This window comes from Sus scrofa, chromosome 13 (genome assembly GCF_000003025.6).
Source record: "Sus scrofa isolate TJ Tabasco breed Duroc chromosome 13, Sscrofa11.1, whole genome shotgun sequence".
NCBI classification, from domain to species: domain Eukaryota; kingdom Metazoa; phylum Chordata; class Mammalia; order Artiodactyla; family Suidae; genus Sus; species Sus scrofa.
The window spans coordinates 98085729-98103026 of record NC_010455.5 but is presented as its reverse complement, the minus strand read 5'-3'; the positions used below and the strand labels follow the sequence as shown (position 1 = coordinate 98103026).

The 17298-nt window shown below is 35.9% G+C and overlaps 1 protein-coding gene across 1 annotated transcript in view; it reads right to left on the bottom strand.

Moving 5' to 3' along the window:
- Positions 1-17298, bottom strand: part of RSRC1 (arginine and serine rich coiled-coil 1) — a 444294-nt gene that overhangs the window by 235082 nt on the left and 191914 nt on the right. Inside the window, exon 5 of the mRNA XM_021069723.1 lies at positions 16918-16954. Coding sequence (XP_020925382.1) covers positions 16918-16954 — 37 coding nt within the window. The remainder of the gene's footprint in view (positions 1-16917; positions 16955-17298) is intronic.

Sequence of the window (17298 nt, the reverse complement as noted above, 5' to 3'; positions counted from 1 at the left end):
CAAAGGCATTCTCCATCTTAACTCCTAATGCTTTGATTGGAAAAATAAAAAGCAACACTATTATCTCTGTTATTAGTTCTCTCTCTGCAGTCACAGGTCTTGCTGAAAAAGGAAAAAAATAAACAGCAGGTGCTTTGTGGGGTTCTCTGCAATGAAGTAGAACCTATGGTGTCCTGGACTATAATATCAAAAAATATCCAAATACAACACTCAGTTATTCTTGTAGTTTCGAGAAGGCCTGACTTTCAGACACTTGAATAATGGGAAGTGGGGGTTATTTAATGTACTTAGAATATTTGGTTTTACTTTATAAAGCTTTAGTAGCACATGTGCATAAACATCAGAAAATAAATTTTATCTAGATTAAACATAAATCCGAGACTATTAGTAGTATCATGAAAATTGCATGACATATTGTCAAATTTTTTTTTTTTTAAGCTAACCGGTCACCATTTTCTACCAGGACCATTGTATCTTAAAAATGCAACAACAGACAGATCTTTTCTTTGGAAGAAAAGGGAGAGAAAGGATGGAAAAACAACTGAAGTTCATGGCGTTTGGATGACTAGGTAATATTTATTAATCCATTTACTGCAGAAGCAATTTTTAGTAAACTTGTAACTGATCAAAATGTGTCAGAGAAATGGATCACTGACAAGGTACTATTTCTGACTGGAATGTGAGCCAGTCCCCAGATTTAAGACCTGTGAACTACGTAAGAAATCATGGCAGTAATACAACATTAACATTTAATCCACATTAAAAGTATTTTAATTTGAATACATTTTAGGACACACATTTGTTAAAAGGAAAGGTAGAAAAATTTATGGAATTTATCTTCAAAAAGAAGAAAAACTTTATGCTGTTTTATCATCACAGTTTGAGGAAAGTGTTCTGATAGGCACATTAACCCTAAAACTCAAATATATACTGGATTAAGTGAAAAAAAATTAAATGCTGGGAGGGAAGGAATCTATTATATTGAAATCCATAAATACTATATGAGGTAATAAATATCTTTATCAGCATTTAATAAATATATACAGTATATGAGTAATATCAATGCATTTTGAGATAACTATGCTCTCAAACTTATTCAGACAAATGTCAGAAAATTTTTTTCAGAACATAGTGGGAAAATATTGAAATAACACAGATATTTTAAAATGCAACAGACAAAAGGCCAGTGACTTTAGAATAAGGCTCATAACCTCTGCTTGAATTCTCAAAAATATGAAAATATATTAACTGTGTTTCTGCTTGTGTTGAATAAAATTATTAGTCTGTGAACTGATATATAGCTGTTTTATTTGCAAGTTCTATGCAAAATAGCCTAAACAGAGAGGAAAGGGCTTTTATTAGAATGTAGTATTATTGATGACTGTGTAATAGCAATGGGCCTGCCTACATTTCTGGCAAGCAGCAACTATATTCTACAAACCACTGATGGGCTAAACAAGCTATTAATGACAGTTGCTTTTCAACACTTAAAATGGTCAGACTGTGCTGCCTGACCACAAGGACAAGTAGGTCATCACTCTCAAATGTTATATAATATAAGAAACATAAATGAGACCTCTGGGGGAGAAAACCCCACAGGTATGGCTCCAGAATTCTTTTGCTATTCAACTATTAATAGAAAGCAAATCCCACTCAAAGCTGTAAATACTTTTAACCCTTTTTACAAAAAGACTTATCATCACTTACTTAACTTTCTACCTAAGGTTGAACAAAGTATTATTAGTCCTAGTTTCCAGCTCCAACCCTGAAATATCTAGAACTTAATATCTAGAACCAAAACAAAGAAAAAAAATTAGCCCTCTGTTATGCTTGCAGCATAAGATGATGAATTTCTGAGCTCTGTATAAACCTGTGGAGTGTCTGTCTCTCTGGGTTTATGAATGCCCAACCAATCATTCATAGGTTGCAGAATCACATTCAATGAGTACATGGGGGAAACATTTACATTTTTCATCTTGTGCAAAGGGCCTCAATCATTGCACACATGCCTTTCAAGTCAATGCCCTTCAATATACTTTTCTTCTGGGGGCTGCTGGACCAGAAGCATTAACCTCAGGAGCTTGCTAAATGCAGAATTTCAAGTCCACCCAAAACCAGAGTTTAAACAATATCCCCAGGAGACTCACATGCACATTAAAAGTAGTGAAACACTGACCTATGTCATGTTCCCCCATCCCAACCCACATCCAGTTATGTGACTTTTCAGAAAAGAGAGCAAGGGAAGCTTTAGAAATATCCTACTGATCAGGATAATTCACTTCATTCCTTGCCAAAGGGGGCATGACACAACAGTCCTTCTTTCAAGCTAGAAACAACCCATAAAACTTCTTTTGACCTAAAAAAGTGACAATTATTCATATAGCTCCAGCTAATATACTCAGATCTCACTCCCTCTCTCAAGAGGAAAGGATTGAATTATTTTTGTAGTTTGCTAATAAAACAGTAAGAGCTATGTTGTAACCAAATGGCATGGTTCTATCTCCTATACATTTTCATTATTGTAAAAATACAAATGCATGTTGATGGTACCTACCTAACTGTATTAAAGACACTCAAGGAGTTCCCATCGTGGCTCAATGGTTAACAAATCTGACTAGGAACCATGAGGTTGCGGGTTCGATCCCTGGCCTCACTCAGTGGGTTAAGGATCCGATGTTGCCGAGAGCTGTGGTGTAGGTTGCAGATGCAGCTGGGATCCCAAGTTGCTGTGGCTGTGGTGTAGGCCAGCGGCTACAGCTCTGATTGGACCCCTAGCCTGGGAAGCTCCATATGCCTTGGATGCGGCCCTGAAAAGACCAAAAAAAGGAAGTCGACATCAACATCACCACCTAATTACCACCCACCTGCACTCCTTCAACCCTACTATGCTAGCAAACATATACTGGGGTCACATCGGGTTTTTAATTTGTACATAATTTTTCTTTCTTTTCTTTTTAATGTCCATACCCACGGCATATGGAAGTTCCTGGTCCAGGGATTGAATCTGGCAATGACAGATCCTTAACCCACTGTGCTGAGCTGGGGCTCAAACCCACGAACTAAGCTGTTGCACTGGGCTTAACCCAGCACAGTGGAAACTCCCGTATGTGATTCTTCATCAAGTAAAAAGTATTATCTCCTTAAGTTCATTATAAAATCTAACTAAGCACAACATTATATGCAACATTTTCATTCGTTTGTTCTAAGTCTTAATTTTTTTTTTTTTTTTTGCTTTTTAGGGTCACACCCATGATATACGGCGGTTCCCAGGCTAGGGTTTGATTTGGAGCTGCAGCTGCTGGCCTATGCCACAGCCACAGCAATGACAGATCCAAAGTGCGTCTGTGACCTACACCACAGCTCACAGTAATGCCGGATCCTTAAACCACTGAGCAAGGCCAGGGATTGAACCTCATGGTTCCTAGTCGGATTTGGTTCCACTGCACCAGGACAGGAACTCCTGTCCTAAGTCTTTAAATAGAAATGGACATTGAGCTCTGAGAGATGTTTGGTATTCAGTTCTGCTGACTATTCTGCAGGAACCCTGTGGAAGGTCTCCTTAGGATTCAAGGTCTATTTGACATTGATTTCCAACAATTCATTATGAATTTCTTTTTTGAAATGAAAATTTTCAAAGACTTTCTCTCCATGCCTGATAGCAGTTGTAAGTTTAATACATAACTAGAAGTACAAACAAAAATCATCCCTAGAAAAACAAAGTATAACACCAAAATAGTGAACACAAGTCTAGGATTTGATATTACCATAGCAACAGCTAGAAGGAAAGGGTTTGAAAGAGTGGGACCAGAAAAGGTAGCCTCAAATACATGTCAGTGACAAGAAAGAAGAAACTAGTAAGAGAAAAATTGTTAAAGAGAAACAAGAGTTGCCAACCCCTTCCTCCCTGCCATCCTACCATCCACCCGTTAAATAAACTATACTTTGATATACAGAATAGAGCCCTTAAACACATAACCCTGCCTACAAAATGTATAGGATTTTAAAAAGGAAGGAAGGAAGAAAGGGAGGGAATAAGGGAAAAGAGGGAGGGGAAGAGAAAGAAAAGAAAGAAATCACTCCCGTGGTAAAGTTTCTATAAGAGGTAATAAGAAAGTGCTAACTGAAACATTTCAATAAATGAAATTCTTCCTCTAAAACCAACTACAAATTATGACTCATTTAGACAAATAATAAAAAGTAAACCTAGCATCAGATATTCAAAAAATAAAAAAAGCAATGGAAGGAAAAATATTTGAGATATGAAGAATGTATTGTAAAGGGCACAAAGAATAGATTTATATGAAAATTTATTAGGAAATACTGAATAAAATTAGGAGTTCCCATTGTGCCACAGTAGAAACAAATTTGACTAGGAACCATGAGGTTACAGGTTCAATCCCTGGTCTCGCTCAGTGGGTTAAAGATCTGGTGTTGCTGTGAGCTGTGGTGTAGGTCGCAGAAGTGGCTTGGATCTGCGTTGCTATGGCTGTAGTGTAGGCCTGCAGCAACAGCTCCGATTAGACCCCTACCCTGGGAATCTCCATATGCCGTGGGTGCGGCCCTAAAAAGACAAAAAGACAAAAAGACAAAGAAAGAAAGAAAGAAAGAAAGAAAGAAAGAAAGAAAGAAAGAAAGAAAGAAAGACAGACAGACTGAATAAAATCAGAAAAACAACTGAGAGAATAAAAACAAAGTAAAATAGTAAAAAGTCAGAGAGAAAGGAACTGAACTAGAAGACAAGCAAAAAAAGATTACATGTTGGAGTTGTTGAAGGAGAAAACAAAACAATGGAACAGAACTAATACTTAATTCTATAATCCATGAAAATAATTTCTGGAAATTCTATAATCCATAACAATAATTTCTGGAAAGAGAAAACTTAAATCTATATATGGAACTTCCCAGAGAAATTAGCTAGCAACAATTAACTTTGAGAATTTTCCTGGCAAAACAAGGTCAATAGAAAAATGGCAATGCCTCAAGGAAAAAAAATCTAATTATTTATAAGGACAAGAAAATAAGGCTGGTACCAGAAATATCAAGCAGAATAATTTTCTTTCTTTCCCTTTTTTTAAAAAAAATTATAGTTCATTTACAATGTGCCAATTTCTGCCAAAATAATTTTCTATTTCAAAAAGTGAAGGAAAAAAACTGTAAGCCTAGAACTTTATGTCAAGTTGCCATTCAAGTGTCAAGACTCCAGAAAACAGTCTGGAATGTTCAGGATCTTGCGGAATATTGTAAATAGGAGCCTTTCCTAAGGAAAATACTAGTGGATGAGTTTTATACAAACAGGAGAAAAGTGTGTGGAAATAACAGCAAACAAGTTGATGGCAAATATTTAACATATTTAACTTTAGAGTTGATTCGAAAACAAGGTAGCAGCATAGGTGGAAGAACAGTATGTAAACGTTTCATATTCCAAAGCAGTGAGAACACAGCAAGAAGAAGTGGCAGGGAAAGGCAGAAAGGGAAAGCAAAAGGGGAGCACTGTCTCTAATGAAGGTAATAGTTGGGAGTCAAAGGATGTCACTTAAAATGTTAAATAGGAATAAACAGGATTAAAAGCATCTTTAAAAATGTAAATACAAAGGTAACCATTAGGACAATAACACAAGCCTTCCTAAGTTTCATCATCATAATTACAATAGCTCTCCATTGATAATTCTCCATAAGGATCTGTACAACTTGTATCAGCCATCGGCCTTTGTTGAGAACTATCTTTTCAAGACATTTAGTATAGCAGTTTTGGAAGATAGAGACAGAATTTCTCCCTGGGCCAAAGGGCAGTTTTGTTACCTAACTAGGATAATAAAGATAACATCTTTCTCTTAGGGAAAGTTTGGGAAGATTTTCTAGCAAACAGCAGCTCTGAAAAGAACTCCAAATCCATAGACCCTCAGGTATGACAAAAACCCACTGGGTATGGAGCATAAATCCAAGGAACTTGGGAGTAAAGTGGAACTTAAGAAGAATGTGCTACTTTTTCTGCTGTAGATAAGAAAACGTTCTCTATCTGACCCAGAGAATCTAGTGTTTTGCCAGCATCTATGAAAGTGTGACAGGCACACGGTTGGACAAAAATCTTACCTTGTTTTATTTTTTTATTTTATTTTTTTATTATTCAATGAATTTATTACATTTATATTTGTACAATGATCATCACAATCCAGTTTTATACTATTTCCATCCCACACCCCCAGCGCATCCTGCCACCCCCCGTGCATCCTCCCAACCCCCAAACGGTCTCTTTTGGAAACCATAAATTTTCCAAAGTCTGCGAGTCAGCATCTGTTCTGCAAAGAAGTTCAGTCTGTCCTTTTTTCAGAGTGCACATGTCAGTGAAAGCATTGGATGTTGGTATCTCACTGTATGGCTGACTTCACTTAGCATGATAATTCCTAGGTCCATCCATGTTGTTTAAAATGCCAGTATTTCATTCCTTTTAATGGCTGAGTAATATTCTATTATGTATATGTACCACATCTTCTTGATCTACTCATCTGTCGATGGACATTTAGGGTGTTTCCAAGTCTTGGCTATTGCGTATAGTGCTGCGATGAACATTGGAGTACATGTGTGTTTTTGAGTCATTGTTGTCTCAGAATAGATGCTCAGGAGTGGGATTGCTAGATCAAATGGTAATTCTATTTTTAGTTTTCTGAGGAATCTCCATAGTGTTTTCCATAGTGGTTGCACCAATTTACATTTCCACTAACAATTTACATTTACACCCTCTCCAGCACTTATTGTTTGTAGATTTTTGATGATGGCCATTCTGGCTGGTGTAAGGTGGAACCTCATGGTGGTTTTGATTTGCATTTCTCTAATAATGAGTGATGTTGAACATCTTTTCATGTGTTTTTTGGCCATTTATATGTCTTCCTTAGAGAATTGTCTGTTTAGATCTTCTGCCCATTTTTTGATGGGGTTGTTTCATTTTTTGGAATTGAGTGATAGGATGTATTTATAAATCTTGGAAATTAACCCCTTATTAGTTGATTCACTTGCAAAGATTTTCTCCCATTCTGTAGGCTGTCGTTTTGTTTTGTTTAGGGTTTCCTTTGCTGTGAAGAAACTTTGGAGTTTGATTAAGTCCCATTAATTTATTTTTGTTTTTACTGTCATACTCTAAGAGGTGGATCTGAGAAGATGTTGCCGTCATTTATGTCAGAGAGTGTTTGGCCTATGTTTTCCTCCAAGTGTTCTACAGTATCTGGTCTTATATCTAGGTCTTTAATCCATTTGGAGTTTATTTTTGTGTATGGTGTTAGGGAGTGTTCTAATTTCATTCTTTTCCATGTAGCTGTCCAGTTTTCACAGCACCAATTATTGAACAGGCTGTCTTTTCTCCAATGTATATTCTTGCCTCCTTTGTCAAAGATTACTTGGCTGTAGGTGCGTGGGTTTAATTCTGGGCTTTCTACCCTGTTCCACTGAACCATATTTCTGTTGGGTTTTGATGACTGTTGCTTTGTATTATAGTCTGAAGTCAGGCAGCCTGATTTCTCCAGTTCCATTTTTTTTTTTTTTTCAGGATGTCTTTGGCTATTCTGGGTCTTTTGAGCTTCCAGACAAACTTTAAAATATTTTGTTCTAGTTCTGTGAAATATGTCCTTGGTAATTTGATAGGGATTGCATTGAATCTGTAGATTGCCTTAGGTAGTATAATCATTTTGATAATATTGACTCTTCCAATCCATCTGTTTGTGTCATCTTTGATTTCTTTCATCAGTGTCTTATAGTTTTCAGAGTATGGGTCTTTTGACTCTAGGTAGGTTTACTCCTAAGCATTTTATTCTTTTGGATGTAATGGTAAATGGGATTGCTTCCCTAATTTCTCTATCTCATCTTTCACTCTTAGTATACAGAAATGCCATCGATTTCTGTGTATTAATTTTGTATCCTGTGACTTTGCCAAATTCATGGATGAGCTCTAACACTTTTATGGTGGAGTCTTTAGGATTCTCTAGGTATAGTATCATGTCATCTGCAAATAGGGATAGTTTTACTTCTTCCTTTCCAATTTGGATTTGGTTTATTTCTTTTACTTCTCTGATTGCTGTGGTTAGGACATCCAAAACCATGTTGAATAGTACTGGCAAATCAACATGAGCGAACATCCTTGTCTTGTTTTTGATCTCAATGGGAATTCTTTCAACATTTCACCACTGAGAATGATGTTAGCTCTGGGTTTGTCATATATGGCCTTTATTATGTTGAGGTAGGATCTGTCCATGCCCACTTGCTGAAGGGTTTTTATCAGCAATGGGTGTTGGATTTTCTCAAAAGCTTTTTCTGCATCTATTGAGAGGATCATATGGTTTTTATTCTTCAGTTTGTTAATGTGGTGTATTACACTGATTGATTCGTGGATATTGAAGAAACCTTGCATCTCTGGGATAAATCCCACTTGATCATGATATGTACAATGCTTTTGATATATTGTTGGATACGGTTTGGTAGTATTTTGCTGAGGATTTTTGCATTGATGTTCATCAGGGAAATTGGGCTGTACTTTTCTTTTTTTGTGGTGTCTTTGGTTTTGGTATCAGGGTGCTGGTGGCCTCATAGAATGAGTTTGGGCATGTCCCTTCCTCTGCAATTTTTTGGAATAGTTTTAGAAGAACAGGTGTTAGCTCTTCTCTAAATGTTTGAAGCCATCTGGTCCTGGACTTTTGTTTGTTGGAAGATTTTTCATCGCAGTTTCAATTTCAGTTCTTGTGATTGGTCCATTCATCTTTTCTTTTTCATCTTGGTTTAGTCTTGGAAGATTGTACTTTTCTAAGAATTTGTCCATTTCTTCTAGGTTTTCCGTTTTATTGGCATATAGTTGCATATAGCAGTCTCCTATGATACTTTGTATTTCTGTGATGTCCTTTGTTACTTCTCCTTTTTCATTTCTAATTTTATTGATTTGAATCCTCTCTCTTTTTTGCTTGATAAGTCTGGCTAAGGGTTTATCAATTTTGTTGATCTTTTCAAAGAACCAGCTTTTTGTTTCATTGGTCTTTTCTATGGTTTTCTTTGTTTCTATTTCATTGATTTCTGCCCTGATCTTTATGATTTCTTTCCTTCTACTAACTTAAGGTCTTGTCTGTTCTTCTCTCTCCAGCTGCTTTAGATGTAAGGTTAGCTTGTTCATTTGAGCTTTTTCTTGTTTTCTGAGGTAGGCTTGTATTGCTATAAACTTTCACCTAGAATGGCTTTTTCTGCATCCCATAAGTTTTGGAATGTCGTATCTTTCTTTTCATTTTGTTCTAGGTATTTTTTAATTTTCTCTTTGATTTCTTCAGTGATCCATTGGTTGTTCGCAGCATGTTGTTTAGTCTCCACGCGCTTGTTTTTTGCAGTGTTTTTCTTGTTGATTTCCAATCATATAGCGCTGTGGCTAGAAAAAATGCTTGATATTATTTCAATTTTCTTAAAGTTACCGAGGTTTGATGTGTAGCCCAGGATGTGATCAATCTTAGAGAATGTTCCATGGGCAGTTGAGAAGAAGGTGTATTCTGTTGCTTTTGGATGGAATGCCCTATAAATATCTATTAAGTCCATCTGGTCTAATGCTTCATTCAGGGCCTGTGTTTTCTTATTGATTTTCTGTCTGGATAATCTGTCCATTGCTCTATGTGGGGCATTAAAGTTCCTCACTATTATTGTGTTATTGTCAATTTGTCCTTTTAAGGTTGTTAGCAGTTGCCTTATATATTGTGGTGAACTCATGTTGGGTGCGTAGATATTTAAAATTGTTATATCTTCTTCTTGGATTGATCCTTTGATCATTATGTAGTGACCTTCCTTGTCTCTTAAAATATTCCTCATTTTAATGTCTATTTTGTCTGATATGAGTATTGCTACTCCAGCTTTCTTTTGATCCCCATTTGCATGAAATATTTTCTTCCATCCTCTCACTTTCAATTTGTATGTGTCCTTAGAAGTGAAGTGGGTCTCTTGAAGACAGCATATATTTGGGTCTTGTTTTTGTATCCATTTAGCCAATCCATGTCTTTTGGTTGGGGTGTTTAGTCCATTAACATTTAAGGTAATTATTGATATGTATGTTCTTACTGCCATTTTATTACTTGCTTCGGATTTGGTTTTGTTGCTCTTTTTTCTTCCCTTCTTCTCTTGTTCTCCCCTCTTCTGGTTTGATGACTATCTTTAGTGTTGTATTTGAGTTGATTTATCTTTGTTTGTGTATCAATTGTAGATTTTTGGTTTGCAGTTATTCTGAAGTTTTAATATAAGGATATATATATATATTAGATTGTTTTAAGTTGTTGGTCTCTTAATTGCAAGTACATCTCGAGCATCCTGCATTTGTATCCTCCTCTTCTCACCATTTCTGATTTTGGTTCATCATTGCGTGTGGATGATACTGTGTCTCTACTGTATATATACCTTTACTGGTGAGCCTTGTCATGTGTGGTATTTTTCCTTCCTGTTGCTGTGTTTTCTTTTCTGCCTAGAGAAGTTCCTTTAGTATTTGTTGTAAAGCTAGTTTAGTGTTGCTGAATTCTCTTAGCTTTTGCTTATCTGTGAGCCTTTTGATTTCTCCTTTAAATCTGAATGACAGCCTTGCTGGGTAAAGTGATCTAGGTTGTGGGTTTTTTCCTTTCATCACATTGAGTATGTCATGCCACTCCCTTCTGGCCTGCAGAGTTTCTGCTGAAAAATCTGCCCATAACCTTATCAGGGTTTCCTTCTATGTTATTTGTTCCTTTACCCTAGCTGCTTTCAATATTTTCTCCTTGTCTTTAATTTTGATCAGTTTGATTAATATGTGTCTCAGGGTGTTCCTCCCTGGGTTTATTTTACATGGTACTCGCTGCGCTTCCTGGATTTGGGTGAGTGTTAGGAAAGTGTTAGGTTATTCTCTCTTTGAATAATTTTTCTGGCCATTTCGCTCTCTCTTCTCCTTCTAGCACCCCCATAATACAGATATTGCTGCATTAAATGCTGTCCCAGAGTTCTCTGAGACTCTCTTCATTTGTTTTCAATCTTTTTTCTCTTTTCTGTTCTGCATCCGTGATTTCCACTAATCTGTCCTTCACCTCACTTATTCATTCTTCTGCTTCCTGTATTCTGCTATTTGCTGCTTCTAATGAATTTTTTATTTCAGTTATTGTATTTTGCATCTCTTCTTGTTTAAGTTTTATATCTCGTATCTCTTTGCTTAGTGTTTTCCTGTAAATTATCCATCTTTGCCTCCAGTTTATTTCCAATGTCCTGCATCATCTTTAGCATCATCAGTCCAAAGTCTTTTCTGGAGGCTGAGAATCTCCTGATCACTTAGCTGTTTTTCTGGGGGTTTTTCTTTCTCCATCATCTGAGTTATAGTTCTCTGTCTTTTAATTTTTATAGGTTTTTGGTGTGGTGACCTTTTTACAGACAATAGAGTTGTAGCCTCTTTTACTTTGGTGTCTGCCTCCCTTGTGGCTGAAGTTGGTACAGGGTGGTGGGGGAGCTTGCTGTAGGCTTCCTGATGGGTGGGACTGATGCCTGCCCACTGGTAGGTGGAGCTGATTCCTATCTCTTCTGGTGGGTGGGGCTTTGTCTCTGGGTGAGATTAGAGGCAGTTGTGTGCCTAGGTGGCCTGTTTACTGATGGATAGGGCTGTGATCCCACCTGGATTGTTGTTTGGCTTGGGGCTTCTCAGCACTGATGGGTGGGGCCAGATTTTCCAAAAATGGCCACCTCCAGAGAAAGGCAGGCCAAAGAATATTTCCAAGATCTTTGCTTCCAATGTTCTTCCCCCACAACAAGCAATATTCACCCCTGTTTTCCCAGGAGGTCCTCCTAGAACTGCAGTCAGATCTGATCCAGATTCCTATGGAGACTTTGCTTTGCCCTGGGACTCAGTGCACGTGAAAGTCTGTGTGTGCCTTTTAAGAACGGGGTCTCCATTTCCCCCAGTACCATGGAGCTCCTGTGCACAAGGCCCACTGGCCTTCAATGCCGGATGCTCCTAGGGCTCTTTTTCCCAGTTCCAGAACCCCATGCGTGGGGGTTTGATGTGGGGTTCAGAACTCTCACTCCTGTAGGTGATTCTCTATGATACAGTTACTTTCCAGTCTGTGGGGCTTCCCACCTTGGAGGTATGAAGTTTTTATATTGCATAATTGCCCCTCCTACCTCTTGATGTGGCCTGCTCTTTGCCTTCTGGAGTAGGATATCTTTTTGAAAGTATCTTTTGGAAACTTGATTGATTGGTCAGCATTTGGTTGTAAATTTTGTTGTTTTTAGGAGAGATGTTGAGCTCCAGTCCTACTATTCTGCCATCTTAATCCCATCTGCCGAATCTTACCTTGTTTTAGAATCAACTCTAAAGTTAAATATATTAACTCAATAAAAAAATTGCTAAATAGAGAACAGAACACAGTAGATATGATACAAATAGTAATTATGGAGTAATTTCCAGGATATAATGATAAATGAAAGGAGCAAAGTACAAAAAAGTATATACAACATGTTTTCTATAAGAGGAAATAAGAATACATAGGCATATAAGTATATTCTTAATTTTACAAAAAGCACCAGAAGGCTAAACCAGAAATTAATAAAATTTGCTACCAATAAGCATAGAGGAGAATAGCCAGAAAGGAAGGCAGTGACACCTCTCTGAGAATACCATTTGGATTTCTGGAAGCATGTTAACATTATAGATATTCAAATTTGTAATTATTATTGATAAGAATGGGAACAAAGGCACCTAAATTGAATGAAAACAGAAACAAATGAATGAAAGTATATTTAAAATGAATAACTAACTACACTCAAGGGGAAAAAGAACTAGAAATAAATCTTTAAATCTTTTACTTAATTTTATTTTTAAAAGATATAGCTGTAGTATTCTTGGAACTATTTTATGTATATTATATGACTGAGTAAATGGGTAAGTGCATTGTTAGGAGTCTAGGTTCTCACTTTACATTAAGTGAAGTACAAATATGAAATGGGAAAGGACAAGGAAAGAATTTTGTAGTTTGGATTGAAATTTGGAGATATTAGTATGAATCACACATTCTTAAAAATATCTATCCACCTACTTACCCACCTACCTCTATTTATCTATCTAGTCTAGGACTGAAAGGTCCTAAAAGTAATGAAATCAGAGAGACAATGAGCAAGCACATCACATGTCTAGATTTTGATTTTTAAATACCATGTTATTCAAAAATAAAATGCATAGGAGTCCCATCATGGCTTGACAGAAACAAATCTAACTAGTATGCATGAGGACACAGACATGGCATGGATCTGGTATTGCTGTGGCTATGGCATAGGCTGGCTGCTACAGCTCTGATTTGACCCCTAGCCTGGGAACCTCCATATGCTGTGGGTATGCCCCAAAAAGAAAAAAAAATGTGGTAATTTCAAGAAATAGCTGATTCTGGGAGTGGAGCAGGGAAGGTATAAGATACGCTTGAAATATCTTGTGTTAGAAAATGAGGACGTGATTAAAAAAAAAAAAAAAAAAAAAAAAGAGTATGTCGAAAGGACCCAGAAATCACCTTGAAAGAAGACTCCATGGACAAATCTGGGATAATCTGAGCATCAAAATAAATAAGAACAGTAACTGATAATAACCTATTCATGAATCTTTGCTCATAATAAATAAATAAATAAAATAAGAAAGAAGGATGGGCTTTTCCTTATAGTGGAATCTGGCTGTTAAATATAGGGGGAGTAGTAGAGTTGGAAATCTCCATTTTGCAGTCATCAGGCAAGAATCATCAATGGATGATGGGACACCAACCTTCAAAGGCTCCGTCTGGAATTTTTAACAGACTTATGCTTTATGAGCAGTAGACAAGTTTGTAAAGAGAAAAATAAAATGGTATAGGGGAGTATACAATAAGAAATTTAAGATAAGGATGACATACTGAACAGTTCCCAGGAAAAGATGGCAACACAGAAAGAAAGGAATGATGGAACAAAGACTGAATCAAGAGCTTGAAAAATTTTGACAAATAAATGAATCGGCCCTTGAAAAGATTCTCGGGAACCAAAATCCATCGTACTCTTTTCTCCATATACCCACACCTGCTTTCTCCCTTCTAGGCTTACAGATAACTATGTACACACCAAGAAGAGCCTATAAACAGAGTACAAAGACAGTTGCAACCATTTATGAGTCCTCATGGCAAGTATAACAAACTGCATATATCATTTTTCTCAACTTATTTAAATTTATACTGGCTTTTATCCTCTCTTAGAACAATGCCAATTTTCTATGATAATCCAAGTAAATTTGAAGAGACAAAGACTGAAGAAGGCTACATAAAAAAAAAAAAATTAAGGAGTTTCCACTGTGGCACAACGGGATCAACAGTCTCAGGAGCACCAGGACAACAGGTTCGATCCCTGGCTCAGTACAGTGGGTTAAGGATCCAGCATTACTGCAGCGTAGCTTAAGTTGCAACTGAGGCTCAAATGTGATCCCTGGCTTGGGAACTCCATGTACTACAGGGTAGCCAAAAAAAGAAAAGAAAAAAGAAAAAATCAATTCCAAATATACAGGATAGTCTTTTCATTTTAATTATACACTACATATTTTAAAAAATCAATCTATTAGATTCTACACTTCTAATTGTATTTGGTATACAACCAATTCAAAGAAGGGGTACATGTGCTAGAAGGCAAGGGCTATAAGTATTTGCAGAGAGACAGAAACCTAAGAAGCCCACAGTGACTAGACAGATAAGTTTCTGTGCTCAACCAATGAATTCTTTTTTGTTGTTGTTGTTGTTGTTGTTGTTGTTGTTGTTGTTGTTGCTATTTCTTGGGCCGCTCCCGCGGCATATGGAGGTTCCCAGGCTAGGGGTTGAATCGGAGCTGTAGCCACCGGCCTACGCCAGAGCCACAGCAACGCGGGATCTGAGCCCCGTCTGCAACCTACACTAACACACTGAGCAAGGGCAGGGACCGAACCCGCAACCTCATGGTTCCTAGTCGGATTCGTTAACCACTGCGCCACGACGGGAACTCCTCAACCAATGAATTCTTAAGGTCACGTTCTTCCTTGGCAGTTACAAAGACTATCATTGACATTATTGAATATTATCAGTAAATATTCAATATACAGATATATACGTGATATTATGTTAAGTATGCATGTCTATGTTAATAGTTGACAGTCTGTGGGCCAACTTTACAATATGAAGTTATACAGTCTTTTGAATAACTTAGATAAAATGCATTAAAATATACTTCCACTATCTGTTGTACTAATCTTGGCTCTCTCAGCCCTAAAATGTGTTATCTTTGAAATATATTTGATGTATATGTCCCAGAAAAAAATTAAATATAACTTAGGGTCAAGAATGGAAAGGAATAATATAATAAGCAGTTACTCCTGACTGTAACACAAGTGGTTATACTTCATCAAAGGTTTTTAAATATTTTTAGTTGAAGAACTCTTTCTTAAGATGAAATTTTGTATACTTTCAAACTTAAAAGTTTGAAAGTATACAAAATAACTGGACTATTTTGGTTAAAGTGGGCAATAGAAGTCTAGAGTGCCAACAGCTTTGAGGGAAGTCTTCCTGGTAGCCCCAGGCAGTTAGAAAACCATGGCTGCTTAACATTATAAGTAGAATATAAACACATGAAATTGTCACTGAAAATATGTAAAATTTAAACTAAAAAAGAACCTAATTCATTTACTGATGAATACAAACCAAGTAAATATAAAGTCTTTTTATTACATAACAATTTACAAGAGAAGTATAAAAGTTAGTTTATTTTGGCACTACTTTGTCCACATGTATGTCCTAAATATATGTGCCACTATAAAGTGGTAAATAGGGATTCAGGAGAAAATTTTTAATAAAGAGAATAACAATGTTGTTTATTCACTTCTAATCTGGACAAATATATATAGTTCAGTTTTTCTAGCTAGGTTATTATATTCTTCTTTTTAATAATCAATCTATAATTTTAGGATGATTTTATCATTTTAAAAAAAGTCTAGATTTCTTCAGTTTCCTTTAGTTACTAAAAGGAAAATCAAAAATCCCTTTCAACTATAAAACTACTATAAATAAAAATGAAGCTCCCTCTTGCTACTGTTTGCTTTGTGGGAGCAGAATAAAAGCACATTAATAGTTAACAAAGCTACAATATGATATACGAATGAAGTCTTGCATTAAAAAAGTACTTAGATTGTATTTACAAAAGAATCTCTATCATTAATTATTCAGCATTTGGATTTGACCAGAAACCAGACCATGACTTTATAATGCTCTGTTTAAATGAACTACTTAATGTTGTAATGAACACTCAGTGTGGTGAGTTCAATGAATTTTGGACCTGGAATAATACAACAGTTTTTCCAATTTTTCGATCAATGGACAGCATGTAATGTTAGTTGGAATTTCACATATATGCTTTAAAACGTTTACTTAAACCAAAAATTTTACATCTCAATTATTTTATATTCTAAAACTGAATGTAGTTTAAACCAATGCATTATTCATAAAGCAAAGACATCAGGAAAAACAAAGCTGTGCACTTATTTCAAAGCCATTAAATTGCTAAAACATACCATATTTATGCATGCAATATTTGATTGTGTTTTTCTTAAAACACAAGCTTGTTTTTGTCAGATCAAGATACGCCAAAAATTCTACACCAAACATTTTTGTTTATAATTAAAGCAATCATCAATCCAAGGATTGTCATCCATTTTATTTCATCTCTACATCAAAAAAAAGTAATTTAAAAAAATTTTAATTCCCTTGAAATGATAAGATAAATGAAAATGTAAGTGCCTTCACATAATAACAGTAAGCTGACCCTTTGGGAAATGGTTGACTTTCTCAATACAAGGTATTCAAAGCTCATTCAAAAGTGTTCATTTAGAATGCAGATATCAAAGATGATGCAAATGTTCAAGAGAAAATTAGAACTTACCAGATGTTCTAATCCAGCTTTGATGTTTCCAGATTCCCTAAAATAGAAGAATAAAGTTTTAAATAGTTGTTAAACCCTTGTCTGCTATAATTTATGTTTACCTCAAAAATATTTTATAAATCCTTATAAGTTTTAACCTATACCTGTCCTAATGTTCATAGGAATACTGTTTTAAGGACAGAACAAGTTCCTTGGGGAACAGATAATTTATTTATATCTAATAGTAGTATTACCACTAAAATTGCTCTTCTTCTAATAAAAAGAATGTTTTAGACTTTTCAATATCAGTGGAGAACAAAAAAAATCAAGAATATTATTATTTTACTATTTGACACTAAATTTCACAGTAAATTTTTCATTAGTTTTTTCAACATTAGGAAA